At 41.7% G+C, this 15,075-nt stretch overlaps 1 protein-coding gene across 1 annotated transcript in view; it reads left to right on the plus strand.

Moving 5' to 3' along the window:
• Positions 1-589: 589 nt before the first annotated feature.
• Positions 590-15,075, plus strand: part of LOC117750618 (obscurin-like protein 1) — a 29,335-nt gene continuing 14,849 nt past the window's right edge. Inside the window, exons 1-6 of the mRNA XM_034561887.1 lie at positions 590-1,598; positions 3,020-3,289; positions 4,175-4,435; positions 4,593-4,904; positions 5,018-5,284; positions 5,457-5,732. Of these exons, the coding sequence (XP_034417778.1) occupies positions 590-1,598; positions 3,020-3,289; positions 4,175-4,435; positions 4,593-4,904; positions 5,018-5,284; positions 5,457-5,732 (2,395 nt within the window). The remainder of the gene's footprint in view (positions 1,599-3,019; positions 3,290-4,174; positions 4,436-4,592; positions 4,905-5,017; positions 5,285-5,456; positions 5,733-15,075) is intronic.

The raw sequence follows: 15,075 nt of genomic DNA on the forward strand, positions 1-15,075 counted from the left end.
TGATTTCGGCCTGTTTGTGTGACCACGCGGGTTTCAGAACCTTCTTTGTGATACCCGACACACACTCCCTCGCAGGTCTTTATTTAGGGCGTACTATATTAAGCACTTTCCCATTGAAATACAGCACCAGCTGTACTGACTATGTGTTGTGGCTGCTTTTGCAATAGGACTAGGCTGTCCCCCTTCTCACTGCAAGCCTGTGTTTTCTCTCATGCAGACAGATCTAATTCAATGAGCCCTAATAATCATACCATCCGTTTGCGCTGACACGCATGCACACAGAGGAGGAGGAGGTGTGCGTTGTCCATTCTAAAATATGAGGTTTCACCACCTTATAACAGGAAGGTTAAAAAAGTAGAACTTCATAATGGTCTGGCTAAAATGTTTGAACAAATTACTATTTAGCTAGTTTCATTTTCCAATATTATCTCAATCTTACAAGCGGTTTGATATTAAAGTAATTTGTCTTTTATTACTTTTTTTAGAAACTTACAGTGCAGAAGTTGGACTGCCCTCCCCCAGTGAACAACTGCTACTTATTAATCTCCTGGACTGCTGAAGGGGAAGTGACGCTCACTCCAAAGCAGAAATGGATGTGTTTGGTGGTGCACCACGTTTCTTTGCCTATCCGCGGCCTGTGGTGGTGCAAAGTGGAACTGATGCAGTCCTAAAGTGTCAAATTGGTGGCGATCCAAGGCCTGCAGTTATCTGGGAGCGAAACAATGAAAAGATTGACCCACAGGGGCAATACAGGGTCTTTGAGGATGGCAACGTGTACAATCTCATCATTTCGGCCGTGACCACAGAGGATAGTGGTCAGTACATGTGCAAAGCAAAGAACAGCATTGGGGAAACGTACGCAGCGGCCACACTGAAGGTGGAAGGCGAAGCGCACGAGATGGAGTTGCGAGAGGAAAATAAGCCACGGTTCCTCATCAAGCCCCTCTCCACTCGAGCCGGCCGTGGGGACGATGCGGTCTTCTCCTGTAAGCTCTGGGGAAACCCACAACCAGAGGTGGTCTGGGAAAAGGACGGCAGGAAACTCAATGAAATATTTGAAAGCACGCATTTCAGTGTGGGCTTCCAGGACGGTGGATGGTTCCAGCTCAAGATCTTCAAGACTCGTGCTCCAGACGGTGGCGTGTATACATGCAAAGCCAGGAATGAGTTTGGGGAAGCGTTGGCCGGAGCCGTGTTGCTGGTTGATGCCGGCCCAGGACATGAGGATGAGGCAAACCGTAACGGCTACACAAACGGCCACTGGAAAGGCCACCAGGGAAAGCAGAGGAGTGGTAGGCATTTGCTAAACCGGCTCAAAGACGACACCAAGTCTACGACGGTGAAAATGTTTGCAGTGACGGAGGGCAAACATGCCAAATTCCGCTGCTTTGTGACTGGAAAACCCAAACCAGAAATAATTTGGAGGAAAGACGGCAGGCTGATGCTGTCCGGAAGGCGTTACTTGTTATACGAGGACAGAGAAGGATACTTCACACTTAAAGTTTTGTACTGTAAGCAAAAGGATAATGGAGTTTATGTTTGCGCTGCGTCAAATACCGCCGGGCAAACCCTCAGTGCCGTACATCTCTCCGTAAAGGGTGAGTCAAGATCATTTTCAGTGGCTTCAGAGTTAGACTTTTGTAAAATGGGAGAAAGTGTCGGTGTTGGAGTGAGTGAGGGTGTGGTGTGTTCTTGGATCAGATTTCTAACCATTTGATACTCAGATGATGTCAGTGAGATATCTCCAAAAAGGTACTCTGAGATCATATATGTGGGTTCGGGCCAGACAGGGATGGCAAAATGAAACCTTGAAAATTTGTATGACATCTTACAAACGTGTAAATATTTAGGAGATAGTGTATTTATCATTGGTACAAAAAACTAATATAGTTAATATTACATATTGTTCCAATCTTTTCTATCTTCCAAAAACCTAGTTTGAAAATCAAAGTATATACCTGAGTGCTACAATAAAGCGTATTATCACAGTATATAGAAAATATTTGCGGATGTGATCAGTGCTTTTTCAAAGCAAATTACAGCTCATACTGACGAATAGCACAACGATTGACGCATCTTGCTGCTCACAAATGCCCACTTAAGGAACTCAATGACGGAAATGTCAAGTATATGGCTTCGTATCATCATTCGGTTGAATTCATAAAAAGTCAGGTCAGCAGGCTAGTGAGGTGCAAATATAATCAGTTACCAGATGCATTCAAAGAAATTCAATCCTGTTCCACAGGAGGATTAATGAAATGTATTAATGGTCTGATATTCAACCCGAGAAGTGACAAACAGGCAAAGTTCATCAGCTTGAGGTGGATTCCAACAGCACTATGATGTATGCAAAGTCACTTAGCTGGGAAATGTCTAGGGGCCATGTGATCGAAGTCTTTGGGAAAGAGATCATATTCCTCACATAGCCCAGAGAAGTCCAAACTCAAGGCACCAGCAAACAGCATTCTGCGTCAGTCAGATAAAGACAGAAAGGTGGGAATAATGGTTAAAAAGGTGATTTGAATGGAAAATAGTCAATGTAGTTCGTCATTTGTCTAAGTGTGTTTAATTGGACTTAGTAAGATAAGGAAATGAAGAGCTTTGCATGGACTACTAAATACAGTCCACATTCTTTGTTTACAACTGTCTGGTACTGTCTGATGGTGTCGGTTACAAACACTTTATTTCCTACCCAACACCCCGATGTGTTAATGACCTTTCCATTCCTCGTCTAAATGAGCCACTTGTCTCATGAATTTGCTCATCTTGTTTGCTTCACTAGAACTTACTGCCAAATATATTTCAATTTACACCCTTTACGACAAGGACACCTGATGTGCCGTGTACGTTTTCTCAGGGTCGACTTGCCTGAAGAATTTCCAGTGATCACGTAACATATTTTGATTTTAGTTAATGGGAACATCTGAAGCTATACTTTAATTTAAGATTTTTTTTTTTTCATTTTGATACAATATATTGGCTAAATCAAACTGGTGTGCTTCCTCCTCTTTGACGCCAGAGCCGCCTGTGCGGTTCAAGCAGCCTCTCATTGATCTCGAAGTGTGGGAGCGAGATTTGGCTGTTCTCGAGTGTGAAGTTCCAGAGGACTCTGTTCCCATCACGTGGTATCTGGAGGACAGACGGCTGCAGCCAGGGGACAAATATGGAATGGAGGAGTGGGGGACAAAACGGCGACTAACTATCCGTGACATCGGAGTCGACGATGATGGGATTTACCTCTGCGAGATGCCCGACGGGGGCCGAAGCATTGCCGAGGTAGCTGTGAAAGGTAAATCAGGATGATATAATCAAATAGCGTACATTTACTATACTGTATATTGGAGTTTTATTGAACACCTATGAGGTCATACAAATACAACAGTGCCCTTTCAATAAAAAAAGAGTTATGGTTCAGAAAAGACAGTTACATATATGTTTGGGACTATCAAAACAAACCAACGTTGATCCAACTTAAACTGTGATAACCCTTAATTTGTTTTCCTTCTGTCATTTTGGTTGACAAAAGTATTTAATTCCTTTTCTCTCCTCCTTTGAGCTGGTTTGGAACTTGAGAGACGAGGCAAATCCTTGTAGATGACATTTTTAACAGCAGAATCTTTCCACTCTGGGTTATACTGCTGCAAGACAAAGGGTGACACCATCACGTTCAGTGTGAACATAAAATCCGATGTCTCAATTTGTCAACTTTGTCATGTAACACTATATTACTATGTCCTTTATGAGACTGTCCTTCCAAGAAAAAACGACAGTATCCATCAGGAAATGCCCAAACAACAAATGTGTAGAGTAGAAGGGGTTGTACGTGTCAGAAAGACATTGGACTATACCATGGGAGACCGTTTGCTCTGCGTTTACTACCGACAGTCAACAGTGTTTCTTTAAACCATGAACACAATCATTCCCTGACTCGAAGTTATTTATTTAACCGTGATCCTGAAGGTCCTTTCACCTTTGAAAATCTATATAAACCGAACCAAAACTTTTTCCATAGCAGTATCAGAACAGAAAAGGATTTTAAATTGACAATGCAGGTTTGCATTGATGTTGGAGGACAAATGTTGTTTGTAAGGTCATTGTTTTCCGTTAGATAATCAAAATCCTCATCCTGTCAATGTGCAAAGGAGTCACTCACTTTCAAAGTGTTTCCTTGCAGGAACAATATTGCGGAAGCTTCCAAGAAAAGTGGACGTATTGGAAGGTGAAAATGCAGCCTTTTGTGTTGAAGTGGAAAAAGAAGAAATGGACATACATTGGTACAAAGATGCCGTAGAGCTGCGTGAGACGCATCAGACCATCCTTAAGTCCTTTGGCCGAACTCACATCCTGGTTTTCGTCAATACTATGCCCCAAGACTCTGGCCTTGTGACTTTCCTTGTCGGCAGATCGAAGACTTCCTCTCAGCTAAGAGTGAAAGGTAGGGTGCCTCATCTGTCGATCATTGAACTCCAAACAATATGTTTGCACACCAAAAAAATATTGAGATTAATTTGTTACTTTGGGAATTGATCCATATGCATCAGTCGTTGCAATTCAGAGAGACATCGATGCACAATGGGTTTCTCTTGTTTCAGCGGCCAGACATTGTCCTCCCAGTTGTCCAGTGGGTGTGCAGATCAACACAGAGCGTGCTAATGCAGCTCTTCTCTCATGGGTTCCTGCTCAGGACACTCGAAAGAACCCCCCATCTGGATATGTGCTTGAGCGACAGGAAGTGGGCACAGGCTCCCAGGAGTGGCTACAGTGTCTGACCACTGACTCTGCAACCTCTGTGGAGATCCTTGGTGACAGCGTACCATGTGAAGCCGATTATCGATTCCGCATCTGCAGTGTAAACAAATATGGAAGGAGCAACAATGTTGAGTTCCCTAAAGCTGTTCATTTGGGTAAGTTCTGTTGTACTATAACATGTTTATGTTTTTGTTGTTATTGATGAATGAAATCGCAACAGTCGAGGATATTGCAAGCTAAATCCTGAATAATCTGATTATTTTTCCAGTTCCAGTTGCCAGAATACAAGCTCCCTTACAGGACGCCTTGGTGCCCGAGGGGCAAGACGCCATCTTCTCTATTGAGCTCTCTGCTTCAGTTATCGGTACATGGTTTTTAAACGGCACTCAGCTTCAGGAAGAGGAGCGTTATTCCATGCGCAGGTCACGAACACACCAATCTCTTCGCATTCGAGGAGTTCGTGAAACAGAAAATGGAGCAGAGATCACGTTTATTGCCTATAGCATTCGGGATTCTGCCGCACTGTACATTCAAGGTGTGTAAGTATGGGTCATCGTCATCATTTTTGTTTCAGTGGGTGTCTTGTTAAGGCTAAGATGTATTAAAGATAAATGTGATAATATTGATATTGTATCCCTCAGTTCAATAACCTAGATGTAAAGTCTAATTTAGGTCAAATGTTTACATTTTTTTTCTCAAATTTGCAGCTCCACTTGTCAAGTTTTCACTAATGTCAGAAATGGATCGAAACAAATTTGTAGAAATTGGGAACCCCATTGTGCTCTACTGTGAGCTGTCAGACCCTGCAGCTCCAGTGCACTGGTACAAGAATGGGGTGGAAATACAAACACTGGAGGGTCAGCATATCCAATCAGAGGGCACCATGAGGAGAATTGTCATCCAATCAGCAGAGTTCTCACACTCTGGAGTGTATTGCTGTGATGCCATTGATGACGTCATCAGGTTCAACGTGGAAGTAGAGGGTGAGTGGAGAGTTTCTTGCAATGCTGTTGTCTTTCACTAACAATCTATGTCACTTTCAACCTCTTTTTTTTCTTTTCTTACCTACAAATGCATTTAGCATGTTACCTTTATAACTTAATCAATTCAAATATCTAAATATCCATAGCCCCACCCGTGAGGTTTTCAGCTATTCCAGAAGCTGAGAGGAACAAAACCATCGAAACTGGCTCCCCTATTGCTTTATGCTGTGAGCTGTCAGACTCCTCTGCCCAGGTGCACTGGTACAAAGACGGGTCAAAGCTTCAACCTCAAACTGGACTAGATATTCTAACTGACGGCTTGGCGAGAAAACTGATTGTCCATTCAGCAGAATCTTTCCACTCTGGGTTATACTGCTGCAAGACAAAGGGTGACACCATCACGTTCAGTGTGGACATCAAAGGTGATTTGTTTGACCTTAAAGCGATGTGCAACATTAACAAGCTCCTCTTCAGCAAAGCAACTAACTCTGATGACACATTTGTATGTTGTTCGTTGCCTTTCTTCTTAGCACTCTTAAGAAGTGCAGCTAAGCTGTCACCTTTTCTTAAACTGCATTGCAGCATGTTAGCAATTTAGTTGTCAGTAAAAAGATTATGATAATCTTGAAGGCTGGCATGAGGTTGATCCAAGGTTGACATACGATCTCAACATATCTATAGCTCCACCTGTGAAGTTCTCAGCCATTCCTGCGGATATGAGGACCAAGTCGATCGAAGCAGGCTGCCCTATTGCTCTCCAGTGTGTGGTGTCGGATCCTGAGGCCGACGTTTGCTGGTACAAGGATGAGGTGCAGCTCATTGCAAACTCTGGTTTAGAAATCCGCTCAGAGGGCAACACAAAGACATTAGTTGTTCAGTCTGCAGAGCTGTGCCACTCTGGTGTGTACAAATGCAGCACACAGGATGATACCATGGAGTTTCAAGTGGAGATCAAAGGTGACTTTACACTTTTTATCTTCTGCCTTAATATTATAACCCCACCTCCTCTTTATAGACGCCACTAATAACCCCCGCTTGTACTGTCTGTGGTTTGACGTACTGTTTCATGCACATAACCTTAAAGCAGTGTTAATGCCGAAGGTCATTATTAGTTGTAACCATTTGCTTCGCGACTGCTGTGCCCTGAATTAAACATCTCAAGGCCCTATTCATTTTCTGCTTGGCGGTTACATTTTTGCAAGGTACCCATGTCCACAGTCTTGATTTTATTTAGCTTTCCTGAATTCCCAATGCTAGCTATACCAGTGACGTACTCTACTATCTTTGACGTTGAGAGAACCAAGTCACTTGAAGAAGGAAAACCTTTGGAGCTGGAATGTGACGTTGCAGACTCCATTGTGGCCGTCTGCTGCTATAAAGATGCTGTGAAGCTCTCTCCGCAGAATGACTGGGATGTACAGAGTAATGGCACATTGAGGAGACTCATTATCCCAGCTGCTGAGCTCTTGCACTCAGGACTATACAGCTGTGAAACCTCTGATGACACTATTGACTTCACTGTGGATATCAAAGGTGACTTTTATTTAAATGTCTTTATTCTTAGAGCAAACCCTATAGCTTCCTGGTGACTAGATGCAACTAACACTTACAATATGCATATTTGTCTGTGTGTCCGTTTTCAAGTGGTGTTTTGTGTGTGAAGTTGTAACAGTTTCTTAAATCAAGCTCAAAACTCACAATGTTATATCTATGTAATCCCTGAAAAGTTTTCTTTTCCACTTGAATTTGGTCTGAGATATAACCGATTGGTTCCCTGTTTCGGAAAGCTGAATCTATAACCCCTTTCTTAATCAGAGTGTGAATATGCACTTTTCAGTCCGCAATTATAATACAAATCATCATCTTTAGCTCCAACGGTGCCGTTGTCGCCCTCACCAGAGGTGGTGGAGCCGCAGTCACTTGAAGCAACCTGCCCACCTGAGGCAACATATGACACCTCAGACCCTGCTTTCCAGGTGTCACTGCAGAGGGATGAAGAACATAATTCTTATAAAGAGCCTCATTTGGAAATGGGAGGCATCAAGAAGACCCTTGTTATTGAACCAACTCACCCTTCAAACTCTGGAGCATACTATTGCGCAACAGCAGATGATGTCGCCCAATTAATAGTAAACAATCAAGGTGATTCTGCAAATGTGTTTAATTTGAGTTATGACTTACTGTGTAGCTTTTATCTTCTTTTTTGTTGTTATAATGCAGAGCATCTGCCAGTTTTGACACTATATCTTTGAAGTCACTTTTTCTAACATCTAGAATAATGTACATGTAAATGAACCCCCCAATGACTGTCCGTAGCGCCAGCTCCTGCATATCTGCTTGGTCCTGATGTTAAGAAGTCTGAGTCTTCTGAAACGGTCTGCCAAATTGTTCAGCAATTTGAGATTTCAGATCCCATTGCCAAAGCCTCTTGGTACAAAGATGGAACCCAAATCTACCCAAAAATGGACGCTGACTGTGAATCACAGGGCAGCAGCCAAACTGTGCCCTTCCAGTCAAATGACTTGCCTGGTGATGGGAGGTTTGGCTGTGAAACATCTGGTGATGAACAGTTAAATGTGGACATGAAAGGTTGTGTTCCACATTGTACCTGCACAATTAAGAATCAAGTATTTAGTGATATACGTGAAGATATCACCCAGCTCATTGTTTTCTCTTTGGCTTTGTCCAAACAGCAAAGCAGTGTCACTATGGTCACGAGATTGGCGAGATAGCTGATGCATCTGGCCAATACACTGTTGATGTCGAAGGTGATTTGATATATTTCAACATCAGTCATCCATCTTAACCCAGCACATAAATGCCACTAACAATAGTGGTGTATTTGACTGTTAGCTCCATCATCTGAGGCATCTGCATCTTTTTTCCATTAGAAGTTGCTTTTTGTCACATTGAATCCTGATCCCATGTCATTTCCTGCAGTGTTTGGCTCTTAATCGAAATGTGGGTGTTTAGTAGCTGAGTAGCTGCTCCTCATACTAACATATATGTTGTGTTTGTCAATTAATTCTTCATTTTAACAACCATCTTTGCTTGTCACAGCAGCTTACCACTCTTAAGTCCATCTTATGTCTTATTCATCACCAGATCCTCTCATTCACATTGCTGCCCTGAACCTCTTACCGTTGCAATGACAACAAACTCTTATCAAAGAGAAGAAAATTGATGTACTTTTTAGGTGTTAGTGAACAGTCTGGTGGTAAAACAGTATTATGAGCCAGTGGAAGGGGGAATATGTAGGAGCTCAATCTAAGACCAAACCTGGTCGATCTTCTTGCTTGTCTTTGCAATGAATTATCCCATAACTCCATGCTAACCCACACTGATGTAAAATGATGTTATGAGAAGAAGTAACCATCAACCACTGAAAACCTTTCTCTGTGTACATCACAATGCTTATAGCTACATCGCCATGGCTCTCTTCTGACCAAGAAAAGAAGTCCATTGAAGAGGATTACCCCGTTGACGTTGACTGCATGTCCACAAAATGGAATTCTGGCACCTTCTATGGCAATAGAGGAGATGCACAGAAAGATGAAGAACATTCCAGGCGTATCCCAACACCTCAGTCAACATATGAATATATGACTGACTGGATTACAACTAAACCGCCAAAGGAACTCTCTGACAATCAACAAACAACAAATACCCAATCTCCAGTTTACAGTAACTCTGTAAAGCCAACAATAATACAATCTGACATACACCATCACACTAATCCCACAGAATCACAAGGTGAGGAATTAACTTATTATCTTCAGCATGAAAAAGCTACAACTGAAGAGCTTGATAATTGCCTGCAGACAGCTGTGCAGACAGATGGGTTCTGTACTTTTCTTCAAACTGCAGCTGTTGAATCAGAAGAATCTGCTCTCAAGACTCTGATTGTCCAATCAGAAAAGCTAAAAATCCCATTTCAGATGCCAACTGCCCAGTCAGAGCTAGGTGATCCACTACATACTTTAACTACCCAGTCACAACACCTTGATAACCACTTACAGATTTCAACAGTCATATCAAACAAGTTCTGTAACTCCTTAAAAACAACATCTCTGCAGTCACAAGACCCCATTAAATCCTCACACACTGCAACTGTCCAATCAGTCGAGCCCTTTAAATTTCCACAACCTGCAACTGTCCAATCAGATGAGCTCTGTAGCTCCATAAAGATGCCGGCTGTGCTGTCAAAGAAGCTTCTTGATTGCTTACAAACTGAAACTTTCCATTCAGAGAGGCCCTGTAACTCCCTCAAGACTACAACTGTCCAATCAGAGGAGCCCTCTAAATCTTCGCAAATGGGAACTGTCCAATCAGAGGAGCCCTTTAAATGTTCACTTACTGCAACTGTCCAATCAGAAGAGCCCTCTAAATCCACACATACAACCGTACAATCAGAGGAGCCCTTTAAATGTTCACTTACTGCAATTGTCCAATCAGAAGAGCCCTCTAAATCCACACACACAATTGTCCAATCAGAAGAGCCCTCTAAATCCACACACACAACTGTCCAATCAGAAGAGCCCTCTAAATCCACACACACAATTGTCCAATCAGAAGAGCCCTTTCAATGTTCAAATACTGCAACTGTCCAATCAGAGGATATATGTAGCTCCATACAGATGCCAGCTGCCCTGTCAAAGAATCTTCTTGATTGCTTACAAACTGAAACTGTCCATTCAAAGGGGCCCTGTAAAACCTTCAGGAATGCAGATGCCCAATCAGAGAAAACATCAAAAACAGCAACTGTCAAATCAAGGAAGCCTTTTAAATCTTCACGTTTTGAGACTGTCCAATCAGAAGAGCCTTTTAAATCTTTAAAAACTGCACTTGTCCAAACAGAGAAGCTCTGCAGCGCCATACAGATGCCAGCGATCCTGTCAGAGGAGCGTCTTGATCGCTTACAAACTAAAATTGTCCATTCAGAGGGGTTCCGTCACTCCTTATGGTCTGCAACTGACCAATCAGTTGAGTTCAACAGAAACCAACAGACATCAACTGCCCATTCAAAGAAGCTCAATGACTTATGCAACACTGTACACCCTCAATCATTGGACTCTGAAGACGCAGGAATGGTCCAACCAAGAAAGCACCACAACTTGCAACAGTCTGCGCATGCTAGACTGGATGACCTCCATCACACAGGACAGACAGTACCTCACCATGCAGAAGTGCTGTATCTGTCCAGGGAGGCCCAACCAGGCCCTGCAGAGTGTCATCACACCATGAAGGCATCAGAAGACCAAGTAGACAGCACAGTTAACTCTGGGCAAAGATCCTCTACCCAGTGGGCAGAGCCTCACTATATCAAGCAGACTTCTACTGTCCAATCAGAAGAGATCTATCTATCAAGGACATGTGACAGTCACTGGAGTGACAGTGTCACTGCAAATAAGTTGGCTGTTGAAGGTGATTTAAACAGTTAGCATTATTAGGCAAAAATCGGACTGGCACAATGTTGAAATTGTATAAGATTAATTATTGCTTATTGCAATCCTCGACATTTTGACAATTTCTACATTTACTTTATTTTGTTCATACTAAAATTACTTAGATAGGCAATGTCAAAGAGTGAGCTTGGGTGGTCTGTGAGGAATATTAAAGTTAGGAAAAAGAGTAAATATATTATTCTTCAAATCCTAACTTGAATGCTTAGTTATCTCAAGTCTAACCAAAGATACCTCTTGTTAGATTACTAATAACATGAAGACATATCTATTATTATTCCTTATTTTAACTCTTATTGGCATGACTAATCTGGATTTGAGATTTTGCTCTTCTGTTTGTAAGATAAATGTTGTTGTAGTCACTATTAGTGATACAATTTTCTCTCGATGTTACCTTAAACATCCCCAGCTCCACCTGTGAGAATTACAACACTTTGTGAGGCTGAGAGGAACAAGTCTGTTGAAGTTGATGAACCAATAATGCTGCGATGTGAGATATCAGATCCTAACGCTCAAGTTAAGTGGTACAAGGATGGAATAAATCTACGGGAAGCAGCTGGGCAAGACATGCTGGCAGAGGGTTCCATAAGAACATTGGCTTTCCAGTCAGCGATGCCGTCTCATGCAGGGATTTACAGCTGCAAGACAACAGATGATGCAATGCAGTTTCATGTGGATGTTAAAGGTGACAAAAGCTCATATCTGTTCTGCAAATACATTTTAGTCAGGGACAAGTGCGTCCAAACACTATTGCTTTGCTTATAAATAAAAAGTAGAGTATTACTCTGGATGAATACGATCAACCTCGTCTAAGAAACAGACCACCAGCAACAACTAAGACATTGCTTTTATGTGCAGTTTGCACACCAAGATCACAGAACACAAATGTTATAATTACTTTGCTACAATAAAAATAGCTTTAAGTGTCCATATAAGTTGTAAAAGATGGCAGAATATCTGTGTCTCTTGCTCCATTCTATCTCTAAATCAAAATTCCCCTTAGACACAGCAAGTCCCTCATTAAAACATACCTAGTTATGAAATTTACCATGGTAAAACCTTACCGGAGATGGCGTGGCTCCATCTGTTTCTCTTTTTTTTTATGTCTGAGAGCAGCTGGTAATGTCAGTAGAGCAAACCTGTCCTGGAGATATAGTCTACTACACTTTGAGGCTCAATTTCATCTCACATTTGTATTTCTCAAAATCAGAATAGGCAGTAGAGATATTTTATTCCTAACTTCTTAGAGGTTTTCAGTCAAGGCAAAATAAAATTAGAACAAGTTAAATGGATTATTTGAAAGCTACACATTTTACAGTAAATTAATACAAATTGTTAGGTATAAGGTAAACGATTTGCATGCATTTATAATGGTTGAATGTGCTGCTGAAGCCTTTAGTTTCAGGATTGTGCTTTGCTTCCTTTGGTTGATAACAGTATCTGTTTTATTGACCAATTCTATTTTACATTCAATCCTGTAGTTCCACTTCTGAAGTTTTCAGCTTTATCTGAGGGTGACCAGAAAAAGACGGTCATGGCAGGCTTTCCCATTGTTCTACAAAGTGAACTGTCAGAGCCCACGGGACAGGTCAGTTGGTACAAGGATGGAACAAAGCTCCTCCCTCAAAACGGAGTGGACATCCAGTCAGAAGGAAATTTGAGGAGTCTAGTTGTCCAATCAGCAGAGCGGGCTCACAGTGGCGTATATCGTTGTGAGTCAAAGGATGATGACATCCAGTTCGCTGTGGAAGTCAAAGGTGATGCTCAGAAACTCTGTAGCGCTTTCACTGTCTTGCACGGCCAACTAACAGCAGGTGATTACGTCAAGTTTGTCTCATTGCCAAATGAGTCAACTATTTTTCTAAAAGACGTAAAGCAAAAAAGTTTCCTCTGAAACGTTACATATTTTGGTAATTTGTTATTGCATGATCGAACGAAACAAAACAAAAAACACAACTCCCCCTCACACCTCAGCATAATGCCGATTGTTAACTAAGTTAAATCAGATAATAAAGGACATAATCTCTCAAAATAGCTTATTAAAAATGTGCAGCTTCACAATGCAGCTTCTTATTATGCATGTTCAATATTTTAAGAAAGCTAACGTTTTGGGTATTGCTCTTTTTCATTAAATACACTAACTGAATACTTTATCACGAATGACACTTAGTCACTTTCTTGATTGTATCTTTCCTGTGGTTTTTGTCTGTGATTTTTGTCTGTGATTTTTGTCTGTGATTTTTGTCTGTGATTTTTGTCTGTGATTTTTGTGATGACTGGATAACTCTGAAATTTCAGACCTTGATTCTTGCTCTTTTATCCTTTTGTATACATTTTGGTTTTACAAATTGTCTTCGTTAAGCAGATTGTGTTTATGTTGTTGTTTTGTCTGGAAATTCTTTGTAATTAAATATAAAGTAGATTGGATATTAAATTACTTCAAGAAATGACTTCTATGGAGTATATTAAGACACTCTTTTTGCAATATCTGAAACATATAGCACTGCCTGTGAAGTTCTCAGAGCTTCCAGAGACTGACAAGAGCAAGTCCGTCCAAGAAGGTTCTCCAATTGTCCTCAGCTGTGAACTCTCTCACGATCCTTCTGCTTATGTCGACTGGTACAAGGATGGGTTGAAACTCCTACCACAAAACAATATGGACATACAGTCAGATGGTCTTACAAGGACACTACTCATCCACTCAGCTGAAAACATAGATGGTGGCACCTATGAATGTTCAACAGCTGATGACACCATCACATTTAAAGTGGACTTAGAAGGTGATTTATTTCCATTCTTACCATCTTCTTATCATACATACAAGGTCCATCTTACTTACTTATGGTGTGAGTGATGAACAAAATATGCTTTGTGTTGAATGTTCATGAGAACATGTATGACTGGCAGGACACTGCATTTTGTCTACTGTTGTCAATTCATCCCTTGTCCAAAACCCTTGTTATTTCCTTCTCTTAGGCCGGTCGCCACAGATCATACCAATCCCACTGTCTGAAAAATACAAGATGATTGAAATGGGTTGTCCAATTATCCTCCAGTGTGAGGTCTCAGGCCCTGTCGCCCAGGTCTCCTGGTTTAAAGATGAGGTGGAGCTTTTTTGCAAAACAGGCCTCGATATGAAAAGAGATGGCAGCCTGCGAAAATTAACCATCCATTGCGCTAAGGTCTCCGACTCTGGCCTCTACAGTTGTAGCCTCGGTGATGATGTCGTGACATTCCATGTGGACGTCAAAGGTGATTTTCTTGTTTTCAGTTGTAATGAGCTTCCAGGTGTTTTACCCTTAGCTGAACAATTATTTTCCACAATTTCAGTTAGATGTATTTAGTTTTCTGTAACACCGTCTGAAAGCACAAAGCTATACTATGCTAAAATAACCAACAAGGTTGATGATGAACACCACTTCTTCAATGATGTTCGGACAGCTTAACAATAGATCTGCACATCTTATAACACCCTCCAGCCTCACCGCTGAGGTTCTCAGAACTTCCAGAGATCGCAAGAAACACATTTGTTGAAGCCGGCTGCCCAATAAAACTGCATGGTGAAGTCTCAGAGCCAACTGCCCAGGTCTATTGGCACAAGGATGGAGAACAGCTGCTTCCAAAGAGTGAATATGAAAGCCAAATCCAAGCAAAGGAAAGGCTGAGTGCATTGGTTATTACATCAGCAGAAGTCAGCCACTCTGGTGTGTACAGCTGTGAGGCCGCAGATGACCATATAGAATTCAAGGTGGATGTTGCAGGTGATCCAATATTTTTTAGCTTTGTCAGAATCACTAACTTATTTCAGTGAATGCTTGGCTACTAGATCAGCCTATTTCATTCCGTATATTCTAAGTAACAAGGTGCACTGATAAGTATGT

The sequence above is a fragment of the Cyclopterus lumpus genome, chromosome 21 (genome assembly GCF_009769545.1).
Source record: "Cyclopterus lumpus isolate fCycLum1 chromosome 21, fCycLum1.pri, whole genome shotgun sequence".
Classification (NCBI taxonomy): domain Eukaryota; kingdom Metazoa; phylum Chordata; class Actinopteri; order Perciformes; family Cyclopteridae; genus Cyclopterus; species Cyclopterus lumpus.